At 40.5% G+C, this 15,224-nt stretch overlaps 1 protein-coding gene and 2 gene segments (V, D, J or C); all 3 read left to right on the forward strand.

The window, feature by feature from the left end:
* Window positions 1-5,550: 5,550 nt before the first annotated feature.
* On the forward strand, window positions 5,551-6,572 carry LOC106938388 (Ig kappa chain V-III region VG-like). The segment is given in 3 exon segments: window positions 5,551-5,593; window positions 5,678-6,066; window positions 6,488-6,572. Coding segments are annotated over 2 exon segments (351 nt in total).
* Window positions 6,573-7,899: 1,327 nt separating this feature from the next.
* LOC106938386 (Ig heavy chain V region 733-like) lies at window positions 7,900-9,773 on the forward strand. The segment is given in 4 exon segments: window positions 7,900-8,020; window positions 8,091-8,095; window positions 8,496-8,571; window positions 9,038-9,773. Coding segments are annotated over 4 exon segments (441 nt in total).
* Window positions 9,774-14,213: 4,440 nt separating this feature from the next.
* Window positions 14,214-15,224, forward strand: part of LOC106938379 (uncharacterized) — a 15,836-nt gene continuing 14,825 nt past the window's right edge. Inside the window, exons 1-2 of the mRNA XM_015020423.1 lie at window positions 14,214-14,340; window positions 14,433-14,880. Coding sequence (XP_014875909.1) covers window positions 14,307-14,340; window positions 14,433-14,880 — 482 coding nt within the window. The 5' untranslated portion in view covers window positions 14,214-14,306. The remainder of the gene's footprint in view (window positions 14,341-14,432; window positions 14,881-15,224) is intronic.

Raw genomic sequence — 15,224 nt, forward strand, 5'->3', positions numbered from 1 at the left:
ATATATATATAAAGTTTAAAGATGACCAAAAAATGATGTATTATTGAACTGAATTTTCTTTCAATCTTCAAGGCGTTTGTCTGAGCGTCGAGGTTCATCAAACTCCTCCGGCAGCTTTCAGAAAACCTGGACAGGACATGCAGATGGTCTGCAGCCATGGAAAGACCGACTACACGCTCATGCAGTGGTACCATAAATCCCCCGGAGACGAAGCGCTGAAGCGCATTGGACACTTGAACTACGGCAGCAAAGAAATTGAAAATCCTTTTAAGGGACATTTTAATTTTACCGGAGACTTGAGTGGAGAGACGGCGAAGAACGCCTCTATGATAATCACTGACCTGAAGCCTGAACACACTGCGGTGTATTACTGTGCAGCCAGCTATGCACAATGACAGCAAAGCCAGTGTTGTTCATACAAAAACTCAGGCCGGTTTCAGCTGAAGTCATTGGGTTATGTTTGAATAAGCCCCGCCCACTTCTTGATTTAATGCCGTCACTTTTTCTCTCATAGTTCAGTCGACTATTAGAATCAGAATCGCAGTCTGACAGTATTTGTTACATTCTTAAGATTTAATGTCACCAATCGGGTTTTAACATGATCTGTTTTCTCCTTTTTTGTATCATAACAGGTATTCACTTGTGAACAGGAGCAAATTTTGAACAAATTCCTCACATTTCGAGATAATTTATCGATCTTTGTTGCCTTCCAGGTGCTGCTTTCGGCCTTGAGGTCCATCAGTCCCGCTCCGACCTCATCGTGAAACCTGGAGAAAAAGTTCACATCTTCTGCACTCATGAGAAAACAAACTTCTGGATAATGCTCTGGTACCAGCAGCCGCCTGCAGACACGGCTTTGAAACTAATTGGACATTTGTACACAAGCAGCATCAAGATGGAGGATGAAGACGATCAAAACATCCGAATCGTCGGAGACTTGAGCGGCAGCACAGCAAAGAATTCCTCTCTGGTGATCAACATGGTGGAACAGAAACACACGGCCATTTACTACTGCGCAGCGCAAGAAGCACACTGATGAAGAATCCTGCCTGTGCTTTACAAAAACTGCTTTATCATCATCATCATCCTCAGTGGTTTAGCAGAAGAATTTGGGGGAAAAACTGCTCTCAAGCACCTGCTTCTCTGTTTTTAATTGAGCGTCTTCATGCTAAAAAGTGACACAGTTTCATTAAAAAAGAAAAAAAAATGCCAAAAAACAAAACTTGCCCATGGATAGTAGCTAATAAATTAGAGCTAAGCTTTCCAGAGAATTAGGTTAATAAAAGTTTATTCTAAATTTAAAAAGTAGAGTGAGATTACTTTTTCACAAAGGTTCATGTAAGGCTGAGTTTTACCCCTTAAAAATAAAATCAACATACAAAAATTACATTTGGTATTGTCTCTGGTTATTTTTGTTTGACATTAAAATGAGTTTGTCGTGAATGTATAAAATCATATTTTGGTTACAGACACATGTGAGGTGATTTTATGTTGTGTTGCTGTTGTTTAATTGGCTTTTTGAGTTGAAAAGTTAAGGATTATGTTAAATCTTGATGAATAACACACACTAGTTTTTAAGGGTCTATCTCAAATGATTTCATTATTTTAGAAATCACTGAATGACTTAGCACCAAAACACATTAAAGATTTGCTGTTGTTGTATCAACCTTCCAGTCCTCTCAGCTCTTCTGTTCTGCACCTCCAGAACCAGAACCAAACACTGAGAAACAGCATTCAGCTTCTATGCATCACAAATCTGGAACAAACTTCCAGGAAACTGTAAAACTGCCGAAAGGATGAGTTAATTAAAATCCTTTTTGATGATGCCATTTGACAAAACATAATGTTTACTGCTTGTTTCAAAATGGGCAACTGTGTGAAGATTTTGTAATGTAAAAGAAATTTTAATTGTCTTGATGCTAAAATGTGCAATATTGTATTCATTAGTGTTGCTCTGTTCATACACTAAGTTTGTCTTTTCCTCATTTTCAAATCTGAATATATATTTGTTGATAATCAAATTATCCAAAGGCATGTCATTTGGTTTTTAAGAAAACATAACAGTTCTCCTTAAACAATTTTAAAAAAATTAAAAATCAAAAAGAATTTATTAAAATATTTCAGTCTGGTGTTCACTGTATACAGCTCTGGAAAAAAAAGAAGAGCCGCCTGCACTGAAGCCCATTGAAAACCTTCTGGTTATTCCACCTAATATTGATTCTTTTCCTGAGCTAAAAAAATCAGTATTATTGTGTCTAAATGAATATGAACTTGTTTCCTTTGCATGAGGTCTTAAAGCACTGCATCTTTTTTGTTATTTTGTCCATTTCTCATTTTCTGCAAATAAAAACTAAAGTTTTGCTTGAATTTCAGAGACGTTGTCAGTAGTTCATAGAATAAAAGAGCAACATTCATTTTACTCAACCATGTACCTATGAAATCAGATACTGATCATTTTGCAGTGGTCTCTTAATTTTTTCCAGAGTGTATGAAGTGACTCCACCCATCTGGTGACATCACAGTGATGAAGAAACACCAACAACTGACACAGAATCAGTTCACTTGTGCATGTAAAACAAACTCTCCTCATCTCAGCGAAAATGATTTTAATTATTTTTTGCCATTTCCTCACAGGTACCAGCTACTTTATTCTGGAATAACATGTAAATGTTCCTGCACCTCTTAAGTCACTAATCTGTAAAAAAAAAAAACTTTCACTGCAGCAGGTTTTTCTCTGGACATTCACGTCCATCAGTTTCCTCCGGCTCTCCTGGGAAGAGAAGGACAAAGCGTGCAGCTGGTGTGCAGCCATGAACACGGAGACCTCAGAGTGATGCTGTGGTACCGACGGCGGTCCGCCGAAGTCGCCCTGGAGCTCGTCGGCTACGGATACGTGGAGTTTAAAGACGACAGCGTCGAGGAGGCTTTCAGGCAGAAGGGCTTCAGCTTAGCAGGAGATCTGAGCGGAAACAACGCCAAGAACGGCTCGCTCTTCATCAGGAGCCTGAAGGCGGCCGAACACGAGGCCACGTATTTCTGCGCCGCCAGTAAACCCACAGTGGATCAAACATCCACCTGCTCCTGACAAAAACCTCTACGACTCTGCTCTCACTTCAGCCTACAAGGACTTTTGTATTTGGAAGAACAAAATGCAACTGAAGCGATTCCATCTGCAAACGGTGGAGATTTGAATAAGTGACACAAATGTTTTGTTTTGTGGGTTGAAGGTTGGAGCAAAACATAGACAAGACCTGGGAATGTGCCCAAAGTAGAGGATTAAAATTAATAATCATAATAATTCTGTTGTTTTTTTATTTTTATTTTATTTAGCTTTATTAGTTTTCTTAGAATGCATTTTGATCAAAGCATGTTCATGTAATCGAATGGCCCAGTTAAAGTCTAGACCTCAAGCCAAAATGAGAAACAATGTAACGCCGTGATATGAATTTAACAAGGCGGAGCCTGAACTCCTTGGAACAAAAATGTGAAAAAAGTTTAAGCAGTGTGAATAATTTTTCAGTTTTATACAGCGAGGTCACTTCCTGCTCCGCCTTCCTGCTCAGGAAGCTCTGCAGAGATCAGCAGGTCGCTCAGTTCCAACATGAAGCTTCATCACCTCACAGTGTGCATCGTCACTCTGTGCTGGATTGAAGGTATCCCTTAAATTTTCACGTCATTTTTGCAAAAAAACATATGTACTACATAATTCATTTTTAAACAGTTTATCTTTTTTTTTGTCCCACAGGCGTTTACCCGAGCAAAGAGAAACTTGTGTTTCAGTCTCCACCCGACCTCCTTCTGCAGCTACACGATGCAGCCAAGCTGACGCTGACGCACAAGATCCAGAGCTACGACACCATCCTCTGGTATCAGCGCTCACCGGGAGACTCTTCCCTGAAGCTGATCGGCTACATGTCTTATAAAAACCCAAACATCGAGGGCGGATTTGTCGGCCGCTTCGAAGTAAGCGGAGACGGAGAAAACACGGCTCATCTCCACATCCTGAACCTGACCGGCGCCGAGTACAACGGAGAATATCTTGGAGCGGCGAGTATGCACAGTGGAGAAGACGGCGGCGCTCTCATACAAAAACCCCCCATGAACAGCAGGAAACCAATAAAGCCACATGATGCCTGCAGAACAACGCCGGCACAATACAAACAGGTGTACAAAAAAATTAAAATGAAAACATCTAAATCTCAACACTCCAAACTATAACTGCACTCAAAGAGTGAAAGATTTAAATTTAAGTCAAGTTTATTTGTGGTGAACATTTCAGCAACAAGCCAGTTCAAAAGAGCTTTAAAATAATAAAAACAATTATTATAAAACAAGCAGTAAACATAGGCTGCACAGTGGCAGAGTTGGTAGAGCCATTGCCTTACAGCAAGAAGGTTCTGGGTTCAATTCCCAGCCCTGGTCTTTCTGCATGGAGTTTGCATGTTTTCCCTGTGCATGCATGGGCTTTCTCCAGGTATTCTAGTTTCCTCCCACAGTCCAAAAACATGTCAGGTTAATTGGCCTCTCCAAATTGCCCCTTGGTGTGCATGGTCTCTGTGTTGCCCTGCAACAGGCTGGCAACCTGTCCAGGGTGTACCCTGCCTCTCACCTGGAACGTTAGCTGGAGTTGGGCACCAGCAACCCTGCCGACCCCACTGAGGGACAAGGGTGCAAAGAAAATGGATGGATGGAAGCAGTAAACATCACATTTTGTCAAAGGCCAGAATCAAAATCATGTATGTCAATAAATGTTCCACTGTAGTGACTCTAAGAAGGTGGGTCTTTAGTCTATATCTAAAGGAAATCAGCTGTTTTGTAGTTTTCTGGGAGTTTGATCAAGATTAGAGGATCAATGTTGCTTCTACATGTTTGCTTCTAGGAATGCAGAACAGAATCAGAACAGAACCAGGAGCTGCTGGAGGGTTGGTGCAACATCAACAACAACAACAATAACAACAACAACAACAATAACAATAACAATAACAGATCTTTAGCATATTTTGGATGCTTAACTGGTTTGGTGCTTAAATAACTTAAATACATTCTAAGTCAGGAAAGAAATCAGCAGATTCTACTTCCTAATAGACGCGTCTCATTTAGTACATTAATTATGATTAATCAATGAGTTGAAAATCCTTTTAAAAACTTTTCAATGATAATTATCAAATTGAGCAGAAAGATGTGAAGGCAGATCAAGTAGCAAAGTTTTCTTTTTCCTAAAACAATGAATAAAAATAAAATTGATAAAATAAATGATTTAACAGGGGGAAATTAGGCACACAAAAGCAAAACAATTTAATAAGACAAAATAATCATACTAAACTTTGGATTTTTCCAAAAGTTTTAATTCTGTCTGAATCTAAAGTGAATCTAAACCCTGACCAGCAGAGGGCAGCAACAACACGTGGATGTGTTGATCCCTGTAAGCTCCTCCTCCTTTAAAACGTGCATTAAATGGTTTCCCTCCGGTTTGCTCTTTCACAATATCTCTGCATGTTTGTATTTTCAAACAAATTCTATAGACGGAAATTAAAAATAATAAAAAAATCTAAAATGTCAATCACTGTCCTGATGTTTCTGTTTTTGTTTGCAGGTGAGTAAGAAGATGAGTTCAAGTTTTCTAACAAACATTTATGCTACTTTAACTCTTATTTTATTTTATTTTTTTGTCTTGTAGACATCGTGGCGTCACAACCCATCATCCAGCAGTCGCCTGCCTCCATCCTGGTAGAGCCGGGACAAGCTGCCCATCTCCACTGTTACCACGGCGATAACAGCTATCCCTACATGCTCTGGTACCAGTCGGCGGCGGGAGGCGGCCGGCGGACCATGGACCTGATCGGACTGCTTCACTATGAAAACCAAAGTCCCGAGAAGGGCTTCGAGGGTCGCTTCAACATGACGGGTCATTCCAAAGGCAAAGCTCAGCTGATCGTCTCCGACGCCAAACCAGGAGACACAGCAGAGTATTTCTGTGCAGCCAGTTAACACAGTGCTGCATTTCCCCCGGCTGCTGCACAAAAACACTCCAGCTCACACCTGCATGGACTGAGAGATAAACGTCTGGTAAGAGGTGTGAATTAGACTGACATGACTGTCATAAACATGAAGGAGTCTTTATGAATGTTTGACTGTTGTCATGACGCGTCATTCAGTAAATAATGAGACTTTTAATGTAAAGTTGCTTTAAAAGTTGCATCAAAAGTCCATTAAAAGTGTCAACTTTGCGTTAAAGTGTCACTACTTACCCAGTAATTCAAAGCTGGCCCTTTTAATGTGATTTTTAAAGCTTTAAAAGTCACATTATTTACCAAATGACACTTCATGACACCAGTCATAAACATTCATAAAGACTTCTTTATGTTTGTAACATGAAGGAGTTGATTGAGGGAGACTCCTTCATGTGTTATATAAAGTTTATGACTTGAAGTTGTTTGAGAAAGGGGTGGGATATTCACAAATGAGCGTCTCTCCATCTTTCTTTCAGAAGTGATGTCACTTCCTCCTGATAGATGCTAACCTCTCGGCTCAGTGAAGTTAAACCGTTTTTGCTCCTCTGAGGACAAAATGACACCAGGTAGCATTGCATGGGCATGTTTTATATTTTGGACCGCAGGTAAAGTCAGTGCAGTTTCTCTTATTGTAATTAATAATTAATAATAAACCATTGTGAATTATGATTTTTTTCTTTCTTTGTGGTTTTTCCAGGTGTATGTGAGTGCGTTCTGATCACTCAGTGGCCCAGAGACATCATCAGTAACTCAAGCGCAGAAATGCACTGCTACCAGAACGACACCGACTATGAATATCTGTACTGGTACCGACAGCTTAGCGGAGGACAGATTCAGCTCATTGTGTATTTGCTAGCTGGCAACGCCAACTATGAGCCAGACTTTAAATCCGGCTTCAAAGCAGAGCGCTCGCACACGAAGCAGTGGTCTCTGACTGTCTCCAGCGTTCAGCAGAAAGACGAGGCTGTGTATCTGTGTGCTGCCAGTCACACAGTGCAGCAGCAGACCTGGAGACTGTGACAAAAACACACAGCAGAGAGGAGGATGGCTGCTTCCTCACCTGCCGCCCTCAGAATTATGATCAGAGAGATTTCTAAGCTCAGCAACAAGAACATCGTTATCGCTTAAATTCAAGAATGTGGGGCCCTGTATGCTAAAATAAAATATATTTTGCTATTGCTATTACAGTAAACTATCAGTCAATCAATCAAGATTATTTGTATAGCAGTTCAAAGTGCTTTAAATCATAAAAACACAAAAACATAGAAGAAACTTAATCTGTACTGGATATGAACTGATTGATGATGGCAGGTTTAATACATTCTGTGGCCAATAACTCTGTGTTGTTACCCTAATAAAAAATACTTTGACTTTAATCATTTTCAAATACTTGAATATTTTTTACACACATAAAAATCCCAAAATATTACGACAACTCACCCGATATGGCCGTATTAATAAAAAATAGAAATAATAAATAAGTAGAAATAGCTCTTTCTAAAGGGGTATTTGCCTAAATTTTAATCAAAACAATTTAGGACATGCTACCAAAAAAAAAATTATTGAATAAACATTATTAATGTCAGAATTGAACCAATATTGAAAACTGAAGCAAATCTACTTTGTATATATTCAACTAATTTTAATTTCTAGTACTTGATTCGCTTCAAAATGATTTTACAGTAAAAATCTAGAAACGAAATGGAAATCCGCAACATGCTGTTACCCAATTCATTTCTTCCTAAATCGATTTTGTCTCATTAATTTCACAACAATCAGACGCAGAGGCGTGTGACGAAGCTGTCCTGTGCTCATGTTACCAGCAGGTGGAGCCACAGCACATGACATCCTGACATGCAGCCTCCTCCAATCGGGTGTGTTCATGATTTGACCAGGTTGCTGTTCCTCCTGTTCCTCCCGACGGAGTCTCTTCTCTTCACCTCATTGCTTCACAATGTCTTCACCTACACAGACCTTCGGCTTCCTCCTCCTCTGGTTCTGGTTCTCAAGTAAGATTTCAAATCCAAGTTGACATTTATTGCAAATACTGACCTGACCTTCTGTTGTTTTTTCCTACAGATCAGGTAAGCGCTGCAAATTTTCGCCAGTCTTCTCCTCTCATAGTTAATGAGAGCAGTGAGGTAGAAATCACCTGCAGCCATGACGATAGCTCTCTTATAGTGATGCTCTGGTATCAGAATAAAAAGGACACAAACTCGATGACCCTCATCGGATACGGATATGAAACCTCCCAAAACTACGAGGGTGAATTTGAAAAGGAATACAAGCTGACAAGAAAAAACACAGTCGAAGGAGCCTTGAAGATACTCAAAGCAGATCCGTCCCACTCAGCTGTGTATTTCTGCGCTGCCAGCACACAGTGATGTGGTTTATTGGAACTCCCTCACTAAAAACCCTGATACATTTTCCTCCTGTGCAGGAGGCAGAGACGTTCACGCTTCTAAAAGTCGCATCTTTTTACAGATCCTGACGGGAGCAGCGGCAAAAGCCTGCAGGATGCCGAGGATGATGATCCTGTTTCTCCTCATCTTGCCTCAGTGTAGGTTATGATGCATTCAAAATGTAAAGAAATTTCCATTTTACTTTTTTTATTATTATTATTTTTAAGTGTACTCATCTGTACGGAAGATGATTAGGGTCACAGGAGAGAAAAAAATAATTCTGATTAATCTCAAAATTCTGAGATTAAAGTCAGAATTCTGACTTCTTAAAATCAGAATTCAGATTTTAAAATAAGAATTGTTATTTTAAAGTTAGAATTCTGACATTTTCTAAGAATTTTGAGAAAAAAGTCAGAATTCTGTGAAAAAAATCTGAATTTTGAGGAAAAAAAATCAGAAATCTCAGATGAAAATCAGAATTCTGACTATAATATAAGAATTCTGAGATTAAAGCAAGAATTCTGAGGAAAAAAAAAAAGTCAAAATTCTGACATTTTCCAGTGACCCTAATCCTCTTCTGCACATTTGCCATCAGACCTAACAAACAATCCGTTTTCCCCACAGTTCAAGCTAAGAGTGTACAATTTCAACCAACTGATCCAAAAGTAGTCAACATGGCGGACGATGTGGATTTCCACTGCCGTCACAACGACAGCGGTCTAAATGTTATGCTCTGGTACCAGCAAACAGACACCGGTGCTATAGAGCTGATAGGATACAGCTACATCGGGAGTGAAGCGGTCTATGAGAAAGCCTTTGAAAGCAGGTTCAAGATTACAAGAAAAGACACCCAGACAGGAGGCTTGAACATCGACGGAGCCTCTGCCTCAGACTCTGCCGTGTATTTCTGCGCTGGCAGTACACAGTGATGTGGTTTAATGAAACCTCATGACTAAAAGTCCTACCATTTCATTCTGATGCGTTTAGAAAAGCTTCAAGTTGGGTTGCCTTTGTCTAATGAGAACCGATTTCTATGAAATCACTCGACTGCATTTGTGATTTTAGTCGTTTTTCCTTATATGTTCTTTTTGTTTCATCATTTTGCTTTTATTGTAACATAATAGTTGATGTTCTTAAAGCACTTTGACTGCCTGGTGACGGCCAAACTCAAATGACTGCCATGTTGAATTTACTGACATTTTTGCAAAGATTAGCAGTGTGAAAATCAACCCACCTGTTAAAGATAGGATCTTTAATTCAAAGGATCTTGACATTTGTACCATTTCAAAGAAATGCTATTTTCTAAACATGGACACTAGTGTCTTTTTGAACATGCTACTATTAACTGTGTTTCCATTTAAATATGCACAAAACTTTGTCAATATTTCACTAATGTAAAAAAAAAAACACAATTTACCAACTGCGGTGTTTCCAATAAATAAGAAGCAAAAATAAAATCACACATAAAGAGGTTTGTTCACGCCACGACCCCCAAACCACTACTTGACCTCTTTCTTCTCCATCGTTTGCGCCAGTGACAACATTTGGTTGCTGATCATGTGACTCACATGATGTGAATATTTTTCTTTTATGAAATAAACCAATTTTAATTCGTGGGGGGAGGGGGGGGGGCGGACCCGCATCTCATCCCAGCGCCAAAGCCTTCTTTCAGAAAACGAGTGTTTCCCAAACTGCCATGTTTCCATTGAATGAACTTATTTTCGATTTTCCACACAGCAACTGATTTATGTTTTCACATAAAGTCACATCGGCCTGAATAGCTTTTTTCCCCCTTTAACAAATCAAATTAACATTCAAAAACTGCATGTATTTGGGGAGTTTATCTTTGGTTGGTGTGAATTATTGTTTGATGGTCTGACAGGAAACAAAAACAGAAATCTGCATCAGATTTCACATCATGGTAAACTACAGACCACCTTAGGTACACATGCATTCTCAGTGCTGTTAATCTAAGCGGATTAACAACCGGATTGTTAATCCAATTCCTGGACTAATAATAAATAAATTGTTAATTGTGACTCGACTTGAGACACTGACTGGCGACATGTGATCATGTGACCTCCTCCTCCTCCTCCTCCTCCTCCTCTTCCTCCTCCTCTTTCTTCTTCTCCTTCCTGTGAACAGAGCGGCTCTTCCTCACTCAGCCCAGCGCTCCTCCTCAGACAACATGCTGATCACAGCTTTTCATCTGCTTCTGCTTTTACACTTAGGCGAGTCCAGCAACACCGACAGAAACCGCTCATGTTCAGGCAGCCACAACGTAGACGTGCATTTGACCTACATTTCACCGTAATGATTAAAACTCAATGTTTCATCTTTCTCAGGTCTCACTGTCGAAGTCCTCCAGCCTGCGGATGTCATTTCTATTGAAGGAGACAAGGTGACGTTTGAGTGTAAGCTGGGCCAGCGTTTCATGAGTTATCACACCATGTTCTGGTACCATCAGAAGCACCGTGGAGCTCAGATCGAGTTCATCCTCAAAGAGTTCCAGACAGATGTTGGACGCTTCCGGTCGTCTGTCGATCATGACAAAAACAGCTTCACTCTTGGCATATCCGGGCTGCTTGTGAACGACAGCAGCACCTACTACTGCGCTGCCAGTCACAGTGATGCAGACAAACCACAGCCTCGTACAAATAGCAGGTCGTGTCCCAGATGTGTAAGAAAGAGCTGCGGCTGGTTTGGTTAGCAGAGTCTTTGCGCTTTAGCTGATCCACAGCACAATGACTTCTTCTTCTGCTCAAACACATGGCACTCCAGTTTGTTTACTTTTAGCTTCAGTTTTAAGGGAAACTCACTTTAGAAAAAAAATCCTTTAAAAAAAAACATTTTAGTCAAAAATGTAATTATATACTGTTGAGGGATTCAGGAATACAACAGTCACTAGAATTTCAATGGTTCCTCAGATCCTAATGGACTGAAGTCCTGCAGATCCCTGAAAAGACGACAAGTAAAGGACAAAAAACACAAATATTGATGGATAAAACGTTAAGATTAAGATGTGACAAATAAAAGGTGTGACTTAAAACAAAATGAATCCATAACCGGATGAACTTTAAAACAAAACATAAGGAAAAAGTCTGGATAACAGAATATTTTTTTTACAGTTTACAGTTTTTTCAGTATCCATCTAGACTCGCAAATGATTTTAATGGTTTTCTATAAGAGTAAAGTGTTTTATTGTGAGTTTATGTGACACAACAACACAAAGTAGTGCATAATGTAAAAGAAGAAAAATACCAGATGGTTTGGTTCTGTGACAGATTAAAGCGTATGTCTGATAAATGACAGAGCTCACTAAATATAAGCTTCATAAATTATCAACTTTTTTTATTATTCCAACCTCAAACCAATTAGTTAATGCATTAATTCTTCAGCATCACTTTTGAACTGGATGTCATTAAGCTGGGTGATGTTGAGGATGTTTAATTGTAATCTATGAAAACTCAACTTGACACACTGACTGGTGACATGTGATCATGTGACCTCTTCCTCTTCCTCCTCATCCTCGTCCTTCTCCTCCTCCTCCTCCTTCTCCTCCTTCCTGTGAACAGAGCGGCTCTTCCTCACTCAGCCCAGCGCTCCTCCTCAGACAACATGCTGATCACAGCTTTTCATCTGCTTCTGCTTTTACACTTAGGCGAGTCCAGCAACACCGACAGAAACCGCTCATGTTCAGGCAGCCACAACGTAGACGTGCATTTGACCTACATTTCACTGTAATGATTAAAACTTAATATTTCATCTTTCTCAGGTCTCAGTGCTGAAATCCTCCAGCCTGCGGATGTCATTTCTAACCGAGGAGACAACGTGACGTTTGAGTGCTTGTTGGGAAAACAGTTCATGGCTCATTTAACCATGTGCTGGTATCAACAGAAGCACCGTGGAGCTCAGATCGAGTTCATCCTCAGAAAGAACCAGACGAATGCCGGACGCTTCCAGTTGTTTATCGATCACGAAGAAAACAGCTTCACTCTTCGCATATTTGGGCTGCTTGTGAGCGACAGCAGCACCTACTACTGCGCTGCCCGTCACAGTGGTGGAGACAAACCACAACCTCGTACAAATAGCATATCAGAGGAGCGCAGGAAGGAGCTTTGATAGCTTTGGTTTGGTCTTTGAGATACGCAGAGACTGTCCACTTTCATGATATGGACATGAAGTTTTATCACAATATTCTGAGGTAATATTGTTACAACAATAAAAGTGATAAGAACTATTCATGACTCTTTTCAGGTAACTATGACTATGACTGTGACCTAATGACAGCAATCATAGCCACACTAACAATGCTCTTACTACTAATATTCCCATTTGCACTTTTTTAGGACGCCACTCGAAGCAGTGGGATTGGTATCACTAAAACACATGCAGTACCTAGATCTAATCATATTTTCAAATTTATTGATATTCAAAATCTTACTGTGGTAAGAAATTTATTATGATAAATCATAAACGATGCGATAAAAGCCCACCCCTAAAAACACAGGGGAAAATTGTTTATATGACAAACAATTGATGCAGAGTGAAGGAAATAATTAGTTCCTCTGCTCTAAATGGGCCTCCAGTTTTTACTTCTAACTTCAACTTAACCGTCTCATGGTTTTAAGATTCGGTGTCCACTGGACTGTGTGCAATCCGACGGGGTCGCATTGACCCCACTTGCACTTTTAAGACTTTTTTTAGTGTGTGGTTTCAGGAACTGACAGTCTGACGGTACACTGTTTAGAGACAGATTTTTGTCAATTACACTGTTCACTGGGCTGTGGTTGCCACTAAAACATGTATCATCATGTACTTTCTTCTTTGCACCAGTGGTGCAACTACACATTATTCAGGTGGATGCAAAAACATAAATCGGCGCCCTCCCCCCATCCCTCTCTCCACCGAAGGAAGGTTGAAGGAGCGTGAAAAACATACGCTCGCTCTTACCCCTCCCAAGACGACGTTACGTGAAAGGTAAACCTACATTTACCTCATAACGTGCGTGAGGTGAAGGAGCGTAAGGCACGCTGAAGTGTATGGGAAAACATAATCGGTGCGCCGCCCCCTCCAGACGGGGTTTTGACGCCCCCTCTGGTGCTGCGTCCCTATGCGTTGCATACCCACTTTTTGCGCCACTGCTTTACACAGAAGTTAAAGTTATTATTCTACATGCAGAAGATGATTGCTGCTGTGGTTTCTCTTTTTCCCCTCTTTTTCTGCAGGTTTAGCGGCAGACTTTTAGAGTTGACATGTTTTCTCGCTGTGCTTCTTTCTCTCCTCTACTCCCATCTTCTTTCCTTTTAAACAATTTCCCCAACTTTCTCCCTTTCTTCATGTCTCTGTCCATTAAAATTGAAATAAACCCAAAGAAAACTCTAAGTTTCATTTATATGTCAAGTGGCGCATCGTGGCTAAAGCTGTAATGCTCCACTTGTGAAAGAAAATCTGTCGGGCCTCAACCTGACAACCAGTCTGAGTGCCGCACTGCTGGACAGAACATAAAACAACTAAAATAACATTAAAAAAAATAAACCAGAATATTATTGAAAAGTTCATTTATTTAATCTGACAACCAAAACTCATCAGGACTTATATTCTACTTTATTGAACACAACTGATTGAAATTGATCAGCACAGCTGTCTAGTGATATTACTTGTCAGAAAAATGTCTATAAGTCTATTCAATACATATTTTAAGCTTGAATGTTCTCAGCAGCAGTTCCCTTAAAGCTCAGACCCATCTGACGTGGAGGTGCAGTTCCCTCAGGCTCCACTAGGAGACGTTTGCTGCAAAGAAAAGACTGAGCGAGTCGAGATATTTTGAGAAGCTCCAGAAGCTGCAGGCTGAGCTGTTCAGCTCTGCTGCAGACATTATTTGAAATTCACCATGACGACAATGATAATAGTTCTGATTATCTTGTGTACGTTTTTCTTTAATCAATTTTATCGACTCCTGTAGCATTCACCACATGCACCACATGTTTTTATGACATTTTTCTCTCTCGTGTTGCAGCTTCCTCGGTCTGCGTTGAAATCCTTCAACCGCCTTTCGCCATCAGCCGCGAAAACGACCCGTCCGTCACGCTGACGTGCGAGCAGGACGACGACCAGCACTACTACATGTACTGGTACAGACGGAGGAGCTCAGGCGGGCTGCAGCTGGTGGCGCTCTCTCACGGTAAAGACACGTGGGACGTGGAACCTCCTTTCAACAAGTCCAGGTTCGCAATGCGGCGACCCTCCGTCCTGAACTCCGCCCTGCAGATCCAGCGCCCTGGGGCGGCGGACTCAGCCGTGTATTATTGCGCGTCGAGAAGAGCACAGCGACTCAGAAAGCCTCCGCTGCTCAACAACAACCCGGAGAGATCACAGGAGGGAGGGAGGGAAAAAGGAAGATTGGTGGAAGGAAAAACTCCAGCAGATGCCCAGGATGCAGTAAAAACAAGAAACGAACATTTAATGTGAAAACTAATTAACACATTGTGTTTTTTAGCAGTAGAAGACTATACATTTATGTTGGTATTTCCTTTGCATTCAGCTCTGAAACACCACAAAGCTGATCTGCTCTGATTAGGCTGCAGGTGTTTGCAGGGTTAGCCACACAGAAATACTGACTTATATACTGTCATCAGTTTCCCTGTAAATGTTTCACCTTTAAATGCTGTTTCATTTTTGGATTTCCTGCCGATTATATCATGTTTAAGATGTGATCACACACTGACCTCTAGAGGGCTCACGGGAGATTACACTTACATGGAGCAGTGTAACAAAAAATGCATCTGTCATGCATATATATATATATATA

Source organism: Poecilia latipinna, unplaced genomic scaffold, assembly GCF_001443285.1.
Source record: "Poecilia latipinna isolate Pla-1442-1.1 unplaced genomic scaffold, P_latipinna-1.0 Scaffold2580, whole genome shotgun sequence".
Lineage (NCBI taxonomy): Eukaryota > Metazoa > Chordata > Actinopteri > Cyprinodontiformes > Poeciliidae > Poecilia > Poecilia latipinna.